This window comes from Acomys russatus, chromosome 8 (assembly GCF_903995435.1).
Source record: "Acomys russatus chromosome 8, mAcoRus1.1, whole genome shotgun sequence".
Classification (NCBI taxonomy): Eukaryota; Metazoa; Chordata; class Mammalia; order Rodentia; family Muridae; genus Acomys; species Acomys russatus.
The window spans coordinates 58,068,547-58,079,979 of NC_067144.1; the positions used below are offsets into that span (position 1 = coordinate 58,068,547).

The window sequence follows — 11,433 nt, forward strand, 5'->3', positions numbered from 1 at the left end:
ATCTGAGCTAACTGTAGTGTCTGTCATGCAGGGAGGTTAAGTTTCCATATAGGAATTTTGGATCATGGGCAGAGCTCAACTCATAATAGTGACAGTTGCAAACTACAAAGGAAGGCCCTAACACAACAGTCAATTTGTATGGAATATCTGCCTAGAGGGTTTCCTGTTTAATATACTGTGATTTTGTTGTTGTTTTTCAAGACAGGATTTCCTGTGTAACCCTGACTGTCCGGGAACTCTGTAGATCAGGCTGGCCTCAAACTCTAGAAATCCACTTGTCTCTGTGTACGGAGTGCTGGGATTAAAGGCCTGCATCACCACTACCTGGTTTTTATTTATGGTGATTTTACTATCAACAGAAAGGGATGCCCTCACTCACTTCATCTTTTCTCCAGAATCTGCTGTCTTTTAGAAGCATATGAGATGGGAAACACATCTTAAACTTAGGTGCTTGTCAAGTGCATGTAGATGAACTGCCAATGAATTTGTCTTTATGATTCTTGCTGAGAAGATGAAATGACTTTTTCAGGGAAGCAGAACTAAAAGGTCTGTGTTTCAAAGAATAACGAGATCTGACTACTTTTCTTTAGTATTTCAAAAGGGAGTAATGCAAGAGATACAGTGTGAAATATAAAACAGACCCTCACCAATATTTGTTTCTATTTTCAGTTCCTCTTCAAAACGCTGCACTTTAAATTCTATTAGTTTGTGAATAGGTTATTCAAAGAACAAAATGAAAGTTGAAGTATACAATGCAAAGTGTGGTCCGTTTGTCTCCTTCCAGGAATATTCTATACACACACAAGTACTATCCTACTTTTAAAAGTTAGTGGTGTCAGGACTGGTCACAAGGGAAGAAGGTTTTAGGTTGGAGCAACTGAGTGGAAAACGGAAGTGGGACAGAAAACTAAAGACTAGCATTTGAATGTATTGAGAACAACTCTGTTGTAGGCATAAAGCACATGATTTTTTTTTTTTTTAAATTTAGGCCATGTAATAACTGGCTATTGAGTTACATACCTCAACCAGAACATAAAATCAATACTGTAGACAAAAAGTTGGTAGCAAGATGGTAGACAATTTAGAGGGGAAAAGATGACAGTTACAGCCTTGGCTTGTAAATGTTGGAAATGAGACTATGCAACATACTGAGTTTTGAAGATATTGAGTGCAAGCAATTTCCTTGAATAGGGAACTGGCAATGTTGAAACAGGTTAGTTTATCAGGAGCAGGAGCCAATGCTGGATTGGAGGCTGGGGTTTAAGAGCATGTGTGTGGCCGGGCGTGGTGTCTCATACCTTTAATCCCAGCACTTGGGAGGCAGAGGCAAGGCAAATAACTGTGCATCTGAGGCCAGCCTGGTGTACAAAGTGAATCCCGGACAGCGAAGGCTACACAGAAACCCTGTGTCGAAAAACAAACAAACAAACAAAAAAACAGCAACAACAACAAAAAAAACAACATGTGCATGTTGGTGATGACACCTAAGTGTGGATGAAGATGAGGGATACTATAGTACTGCAGTCTAACAGGAATTCCACAGGGAAATGAGTGTAGTGAGATATATCCTAGTTGGTATTGAGGATCCAGTGCTGTCAGCCAGTGCAAAAGAGCAAAAGAGAAGGAAGAAAGCAAACAAAACCAAAAACAGGTCCCAATCCTCAGAGTTGGATACACCTTTACATCAAATGTTCAAGTGAGCAAAGTCTCAGCTGTAGATAGTTTACAACTGTTCTCATATTATTCATAGTAAGCCAATGCCAAATGTATTTCCACCACAGTATTTCTCAGGTTATCTTTAGTTTCTTCAAGTTGCTGGAATTTCTACCCAGAGCAGCTTGGGAATCAGCACAAACTAAATGAATGAATGAATGAGTGATTTTGCTCTTAAAAAGAAAATGTGATTAGGTGACATATTAAGTTAGATGTCACACACTATTCCAAGATGAATTTTGGCCACTGGCACTTTGTTCTTTTAATGCTAAGTAGGACAATTTCCCTCTCACACAGTCCCAGAACTGTCAAGAGTAAGAACATTTTCAGGGAACAGTAGAGGACAGAGAGGACCAGTACCAACAACTTGTAGACTGTGGTAAAGCTGGGTCTCTTCCACCGCACATCAGGCTTTTAACATGAAAATAGAAGAATTTTTTTTTTTTTTGCGTTCACAAAAACAACACAACACAAATCAGTATTAAAATTCATCAAGAATAATGAGGTCTTTCCCTCAACTAAAATGTTCTCTATCATGCTCACAGCGAAGTAATCATATGCCATGTAGTAGCTAGTAAGACTTTCAATATGTGTTTATATGAGTTTGACAGAAATTTCTTACAATGTTATGTCAAACAATATGCCATGGTTGAGTGAAAATAAAAGTTAAACAGCAATTCAAAATTTATAAGAAATGCCAACAGGCTTTCAAAATGTTAAAAAAGACATAAAACAAAAACCCTTAAGTATCTATGACAGTTGTAGGAATGACATCAAACTCTGGGATAGTACTGAGGTGGCAGTTTATGAAAACTTCTCCACACATTAATTCTGTACATCATGCACTTTAATACTGATGCAACACTTGAAATCTATCAGTATGCCCAAGCCACCAGTGATTTGCTCATGCTTACAGCTTAAAACGGACTCTGCAACCCCTAACATCAGAGACAACCTATTTAAATGATTAATCACTACAAAACTGACAAGTTAAATATTTATTTACTTATTATGTATACAGTGCTCTGCCTGCACGTCCACCTGTAGTCCAGAAGAGGGCATCAGATCACATTAGATGGTTGTGAGCCACCATGTTTGTTGTTGCTGGGAATTGAATTCAGGATCTCTGGAGTAGCAGACAGTGCTCTTAAGCATTGAGCCATCTCTCCAGCCCCGACAAGTTAAAATAGAAACACAACTCTCTTATGGTTTGGTTAAAGACATGGCTTATGAACTCTTAGCAGTATCTCATGGAATTTCTTTTGGATTCTCTGAGGCCATATTGAAGTACCCTTCATAGGAGCTGAGATGCAGGTCTGCTAATAAGATTATCTCACCTCACAGAATGGGATTTAACTGCCTGTCTTTTGTTGTGTGACAAAAGATCCATTATGACCACAGACTAGAGCTTGTTTCTACCTGACAGTTTTTTAAAGATGCACGTTTGGCTTTCTGTCTTACCTTGGCTAATGGCAGTATAATGCTTGGACTGCAGGAGGCTTAATGTATGTACTGTCTCATCTATATTCATCTGGATACTGTTTCACAAGTCCAGATGACTCTTGATATATGTGCACATCCCACTGTTACCATTTGCAGATCTGGAGGTTAGAAGTACTACTCTCATGATGACAAAGCCAAAAACATGGTTGGGAAAGAAAATTTGATAGAAGTTGCTATTTTGAGGCCGGTCATGGTGGCATATGCCTTTAATCCCAGCACTCGTGAGGCAGAGGCAGGCAGATCACTGTGAGTTTGAGGCCAGCCTGGTCTACAAAGTGAGTCTAGGACAGCCAAGGCCACACAGAGAAGTCCTGTTTCGAAAAGCCCCGCCCCCCCCAAAGTTGGTATTTTGGAGGTAGTTGTTTTAAAGACTGATTCAGGTAAATTATTAATACCACAATACCAGAAATATTACTATATGCCATTGTTATTGGTTCATCATCACATACATATTGAAAAAAATGGCAAGATTCAGAAAGTTTTTTCATTTCACAAAGCCTCATAAAATAAACTGCAACTCTTGATTCATAGTCTAGAATTTTCTAGAAACCTCGGCTTCTTGGCATTGAGGAAAGCTGAGAGTGTGCGGCTCTTTGGAAGGTCACTCTCCTCACCCGCTCCTTTTGTTCCGGGTAGGTGCTCTACATTCTTTTCATGATGCTCTGAGTGGTCCCAGTGCCACGTGCTTGACAAGAGCTGTACACTGTTTGCAACAAACTGTTATGCTTGCTATGATTCCACATTTTAAGTAACTAGTACATACTGGCTATATTAAATAGCATGGTAATAGAAAAAAATAAAAGCCTGCTTTTGAGGTCGGGCAGAGCACTTGCCCTATATGCAGAATACCATGCTAGGCAAGCCCTGTACCTCTGAGTGACATCCCTAACCGGAACAATACTGTGTGACCCCTAACTTGGATTAAAAACAAAAAACAAAAAACTTGTATGCCAGCACATTCAGCACAATCATACTTTTAATTTCGGCCTTTTCCTGGAATGTGAAATGGCACCATATTCCTGGCCATGCTAGGTAGTGGCATCAAGGTGTAGCTCCCAGTCAGCCACATGGTCACAAACTGATACTCTGATTTTTATGATGTTGCTAAGCTATGATTGGCATATTAAATGCGTTTACAATTTGTATTTTTCTTTTCAACTTGAGAATGATTTATCAGATTTTAACAATGTAAAAACATCTGTACATAAAAATTTATTGTCCAAAAGTACAATGTTCAAAATATTTAAGCAATGTATTTTAATGAGTTGCACTTTAACCTCTTGTTTACTATTTTTAATTACTTTTTTTTTGTACATTGGTATTTTGCCGGCATGTATGTCAGTATGAAGGTGTCAGATCCCCTGGAACAGGAGTTAGGAGTTACAGACAATTGTGAGCTGCTGTGTGGGTGCTGGGAATTAAACTTGGGTCCTCTGGAAGAACAGCCAGTGCTCTTACCCACTGAGCCATCTCCAGCCCTTGTTTGCTATTCTTGCCAGACAGAATCGGATGACAATTAGCCATACAAACCTGAAGTAGTTTTCACTTACAAACATTTCAGGTGACGAAACTAATTTATCTTTCATTTTTTTCAGTTTAGACAAAGTTTAAAAAAATTAGAAAATTCTTTTTGAGAAAGGCCTTCATTTTAGAACCCCAGCTGGCCTGGAACCCACTCAGTAGCCCATGCTGACTTCAAACTTGGGTAAATGCTCCTGCCCCAGCTTCTCGAGTGGTGGGATCACAGGTATAAACCCACCATACCATTAAAAAAAAATTGCAGCTTCAGGTATGATGAAGTTGGTAGTCTAGACTGGTTTGTGCATTCTGGACCTTGAAGGGAATACTTCTGATCACCACCAGCACTGTAGTTATATACTGAGATACTTGGTGGGACATCTCCAAGAGATTTGCAGCTTTCTGTCTAATGACAGACTGTTAAACAAATTAAGGACCATACATATCAGTGTGACTATGAAAATTAGGATTTTTTTTTCATATCCCAACCTAAACATAGGCATACAGAAGGGAAAGTGCCTCTTCATCCTGTAACACTTCAGCAGTGGCTCTGTCTGCCACAGGGATAGAGTCTCAGGCTATCTTTCTTTTGTGCATAGATTTTATTGTATGGACACTACTTCTATAACATAAAGACAAACTAATAAGGAAATGCTTATTGTACACAACAAAGGAACACTTAAAATCTTCCACTAGTATAGGAAGTGTTGTTTCTAACTATGACCTCTAGCTTTTCATATCAAGGGGACGTTACTTGGAATCTAACCTTTGGCTTTGACACTAAGAAGCTATCTGATGCCCTCTTGTGGCCAAGAACTTATAGGTCTTTTATTTTTCATTAAAAATCTAGCCTAACATCTACCGGAAATAACACCTCATTGTTTCCTTAAAAAAATAAAAAATAAAACAAACTCCATAGCCTTATTAACAGTGTAAGACAATGCATGAGTGTTTATGACCCAGCTCTTAAAAGCACGTATACTGGAGTTATAATATATATAAAGTTCTCTAGTTACAGTACCTGGGCAGCATATATACCCAGTTTTCTCTTCTGTAGACAGTATTAGGACATACACAGGTTTATCACGGAGCAGAAAGTACTTACAGTATGTAATTCCTAACAGGTTAGATAAAATTTCTTATAGCATACACATGAACTACCACCGAATAATCTTATTAGGTTAATATTTTCTTTTTCTTTCTTTTTTTTTTTTTTTTTACTGTTTGCCTTTCCTCCCCCCTTTTAAGACAGCCTAGCCACATAGTGCAGGCTGGCTTCAAACTATGTAGTCTAAGCTAGCCTTAAACTTGCAGTCTTCCTGCCTCAGCCACCCGAGTGCTGAGACTTCATATGTATGCCACCCTGGACAGCTAGTAGGCAGGAACTATCCCTACTTTTGAAGTACCTCATATGAATATACTGAGCATTAATACTTGGCAGGTACCACAGTGTCTTCTATTAACAAGCTTTAATCCAGGCCTGGTGGCTCCTGCCTATAATCTCAGCCCTCTGCAGGTAGACAGGGAATTGGGAGTTCCACATCATTCTCAGCTATGCAGTTGAGTATGGGGACTGTTGACGACACACAGACCTTGTGTGAAGAAACAGGCCAACACATCTCTGGAGGCCACATTCTAGTCTATTACCTTCCGTATGTATTGTCACCTGCCATAAAACTGTGGCGTGCTCTGTTTACCACAGGTGGACTATAATCCTTCACTGCTGCAAAGGTTTCAGCCAGGCACTTTGCATATCAGCTCTGTATTTCTACAAGTATGTCCACATGCTATTTCTCATCTTACCTTAGTTAAAAATAAATCAAGGTAACTTACAGTGCCTTTAGAAGCAGTTATGTTCCTCCAGTTTAAAAGTTTTGGCTTCCAGTTTAGTGTTTTTATGGGATTCCTAAGTGTGTGAACGAGTGGGTTCTGACTCTTGTTTTGTCTAAAACCCTCTTCCCTTCTGTCTGTGTATCTGCTCCAACTCTGATGTGCTGCTTTTTGTTTCAGCATATCACATCATCACATACTGTTATGTCTTAAAAACAAAAAGTTCAAAAGGCAAGCCAGTAAAAAATAGTTATAGAGTATTAATGTTTACCAAAAAAAAAAAAAAAAAAAAAACCAAAGAAATAAGATGCAGAGTAGAAAAGTAAAATCACCACCACTTAGCTTCTTTCTCCTAACAAACTGTCGAAACATAGGATTTTATTCAGACAAAACACACATCATTCTAGATACTTTCATGTTCCCACCTGTAATATTTTATGTCATTATAAACTTATCTGCTCTTTAGACCATAGCCACATAGCATTTGCCATACTACCTTGAATAGATTTTTATAATTTAGTTGCTTACTTGCTATGGGTACTTTTTTGTCACCCAAAAACATATTAAACACTTTTACATAGATGATAGCTCCATTAAAGTACTTCTGTAGATAAATTTCTCAAGTTATAGTTTCTAGGGGAAAAGAGATAAGCTTCAAAAATGTAACTGCTTTCCAAAAGGCTGTATTCCTTTAAATCTTTGCTTCTCTATATGTTCTCAACAAGGAACAGTTTTTAAATTTATGTATTTTTTTAACTGATACATGAGGAAGATGGATCTATAGGGTACATAAGAGTATCTATAGGGTGTAGGGAACTATGGGATATTCTGATACATGGATACATTGTACAATTGTTACACAATAGCGGGGTTTACTAATCCTGACCACCTAATTATTTGGGCAAATAATTTTGACTAATATCTAAAGTCTTTCAACCATTATTATTAGTGAAGCTGATGCATTTGTTGACCTCAGTGCTACAGAAGTGACACCACAGACAGCTAATGTAGAGATGCTTTTCATCCACACATCTCACTGATTTACATTTTATGAATTCGGCTGACATGGTGTCTTTAAGTCCTATGAAACTGATAAGCTCCCAATGATTATTTGTGACCTTTATGGAAGTTCTTTCTGTAGCTGTTCCAGTGAGGGTAGAAACAATGATGACTTTTGCATAAGCTGTTTTCTGCAGTAAACATCAAGCCACACTAATAAGAGTGACATATCTGTTCCAAGTCCTCATGCTTCTGGTAACTAGTAAATGTTTTGTTCTTTACGTGCACATGGCCTTCTGGGAAGCAGGTAGCAATTTCTGTAATGTTTAGAGTGTACATAGTTTACATATGAGTTGAGGGAGCCTTTCCTGACTTGCCTGGGATAACAAGTCCACAAGTGACGTATAGTGCGGGGGTAGTGCTGTGCTTCCCAGGGAGGATCCAAATTACTAGTCATTAAGCTGAGTCCAAGTCCAGCGGAAATGTGGGAAAAATTGGCAAAAGTAATTTTTAACACTGTGTTCCAGGTTAAATTACCAAAAAAAAAAAAAAAAAAAAAAAAAAGAATTGATAAGAAAGCAGCAAAAGGCTGCTAATCTTAGGCATTGCTACTATTATTTCTCTGGTGTGGATCTTCTTGGCCAGTTTCTTTCTTGTTCATTAGGCCACACTGCTATTGAAGTTTGATTTAGAGTTCAAACAATAAAATTGCTGTCAAGTTTTTAGTGCCCCTTCTCAGACACAGCTGAATAGTTTGCAATAAGGAACTAAGATGTAGTGGAAATACAGAAATTCTAATGTCCTGTGTTCATTTTCACTTAACATAATCTCTGCCTAAGTTTCCTTCTGTTAAATCTTGGTCTGATACCTAGAACCTCACAAGTTCCAATAATTCGTAGACTTTACATAGGTAACAAACTGAAGCACCATGGAGCACAGGCTTTTAAGATCTGTTTAAGTTAGCATAAGTTACTTAGCTTGTTGCCATCTTGGACATCTTTCGCTTCCCTCAGAGTCCTTATTTAATTGAAATAAAAATGGCACAACATGCCGGGTGTGATGGCACATACCTGCAATCCCAGCACTTGGGAGGCAGAGGCTGGCAGATCTCTGTGAGTTCGAGGCAAGCCTGGTCTACAGAGTCCAAGACAGCCAAGTCTACACAGAGAGACACTATCTCGAAGGGGGGAGGGGGGGGGGAAATGACACAACTTGACAAGATTTTGAAGAACAAACAAATTATCACAAAGCTAATGGCTTAGAAGTTAACATAAATGCTTATCTTAGCTTAAAATTATACTGTACTATAGTCAAATGTTTTGTTATAGTTAAAAAATATACAACATAAATAAGCACTTTATTAATGAATTATAGAACTTACCAAATTTTTATTTTTGAAACATCCATGTCTGGTTTAACCTCTGAAATTTAGACCTTTGCTGTTATGCCTACAAATACAAAATGGAAAATCAAAACAAATTATCATTCATTCACAAACCACTCCTGATTTAAACTCTCAAATATGGTTTTAGAATGAAACTATGCAGCTGCTGCCCATCTTCATTTAGATTAGTCCTGTAAGGGAAACGTTAGCTTTGTCTTAATTTCCATTCAGGAGAACCACATGCCTGCCAAAACTTAGAGCTAACTGCCAAGTGGTAATTTGCTGTCAATAACTCTAGACTGGAAAAGCTTTCCTGTTCAAAACTTTAGTATTATGTGAACTTAAGTGATAAAACCAGGTAGAGGATGAATGAATAAAGTTCATAGTCTAACACAGAAAAATATCTAAAATGCAGTTAAATGAAAAATGATCTTTCCCAAGTCTGGAGAGATGGCTTAGTGGTTAACAGCACTTGCTGTTCCTGCAAAGGACTCAGGTTTAGTTTCCAGAACATACACATGGCAATTAAGAACCATCTATAACTCCAACTCCAGAGGATCTGATGTCCTCTTCTGGCTTCCCCAGGCATTGCACACATAGGCAGAGACATATATGTAAGCAAAACACCCATTCACATAAAATCAAATATAAATATTAGCTTTCCCCAAAAGCTAATTTAGTGTCAGGGTTACTTAAGGATTCACTCCTGTCACACTTAGGTATTTGCATACACAAGTGCCACAGCACACGGATGAAATCAGGACAACTTGCTTGAGGTTGGCTCTCCAGATCCCATCTAGAGATCCAAGTCAAGTTACCCGGCGTGGTGGCAAGTGCCGTTATCCACTGAGCGATCCCCCTGACTAGAGATTGATCTTTTGTAGTAAGGTGCAGAGCTCTAGTTACTTGGTGAGTGCTCAAAATGAATGCTTCTCCTGTGGCTATTACACTTCAAGTTTCCCAACAAGTTTATCTATCTGTAACATAAGCAGGCTAATAGAACAAATGCTGTCTTTCCTGACAAAATTATTTCAAACTTCCCAACGTGAACTGTTCCTCTATCATTATCTCAATAAACTCCTTCAGTGCCCACAAAGGAACAGCAATGGCCCTAACAGGTCACCATTTTTCAGTGGGACATGACACATGGCTGCAATCCCTGCACTAGGGTGCTGTGGTAGATCACTTGAGATCAGCAGCTGGGAGACAAGACTCTGACCTCAAAGTACTTTTTTAGCTCCTCCTCATTTTAAAAGTAATCTTTCTTGCGATGCCAATTACCAGTAGGAAAATTTTCAGGGGGAAAAGTTGATATTATGCCTTACAAGTATGCTAAACCTACTAGAACTTAAAAGTCAGAAAACAGTGACATTACGCGTCTCTGCTGTTTAACATATGGTTCCTGATGAAGCCATACAGTAAACTACACTACGAAAAAACGATTTCATATTTCACATCACTGAGCTCTAACTCCATTCTTGCCATCTTCTGCACTTAATAAATTTTAAAAACTGACAGCAGAGCTGGATGGTGGCAAACACCTTTAATCTCAGTGCTCAGGAAGCAGGGGCAGACATCTGTAAGTTCAAGGCAAGCCTATTCTACATAGTTCCAAGACAGCTAGAGCTATGTTGAGACATTATCTCAGAAAACCAAACCAAATGCAACAAAGAAACCTGACAATAGGAATGTTTGGAATAGCCAAAATCAGTTACTAGGAAGTTGTGGACACACTTGGTTAAGTTCAATAATTTCAGAGTATAAACATAAAGGTTAGAGTGATGGGGAATGTATTGTTGATCTTAGTTTTGTAAGCTTTCGAATATCCAAACTCATAGTTTTTTTCTTTTTTTGTAGTTCAAGTATGCTTACAAGACCGATGGGATTACAGTGGTATAAATATGAAGGACTACTGAAGAATCTGAAGTACCATGCTTATATATATATGTATATAAAACTCTAGTAAAGACTAATAATGCTTTTTGAAAAAAAAGCACAGCACATTTTTCATTGTTTTTAGTCTTTTGAGATAGGATGTCATCTTGCCCAAGCTAGCATCAAATTTGACGTGTAGCTGCGGTGAGCCCTGATGTCCTGATTTCTGCCTCAGCCTCTCAAGTTATGGGATATAGGCACTGCCACCACATCAAGTTTACAAGGTGGATTCCGAGTGGTGACAAGAGCATTTCTGCTTTCTCTAATGGTATAAAAGGCTTGTAAATCAGATGTCCTAAAAAAACTATTATGGGCCAAAATTCTAGTGACAAGGGTTCCATATATGTTGACTTTGATAGTTGAAAGTTATTTTATTGTTTTTATATTTTCAATTAGGTACAGCCAGTAAATTTTTTTTACAAATATATTTTGATATGTGGTCTTTGGGAAATGTATGTACAATAAAATTGGTTTTTAAAAAATGGAACATTTAAAATTATTTTCTTTCCTCAGTATTTCTTCTGCCTTTTCTTATATACAGGGGGAAAAAA

The 11,433-nt window shown here is 38.1% G+C and overlaps 1 protein-coding gene across 1 annotated transcript in view; it reads left to right on the top strand.

The window, feature by feature from the left end:
- The window catches only part of Cxadr (CXADR Ig-like cell adhesion molecule), a 51,524-nt gene extending 40,627 nt beyond the window's left edge, over positions 1-10,897 (top strand). The window contains exon 8 of the mRNA XM_051150151.1: positions 10,805-10,897. Coding sequence (XP_051006108.1) covers positions 10,805-10,846 — 42 coding nt within the window. The 3' untranslated portion in view covers positions 10,847-10,897. The remainder of the gene's footprint in view (positions 1-10,804) is intronic.
- The last annotated feature ends 536 nt before the right edge of the window (positions 10,898-11,433 follow it).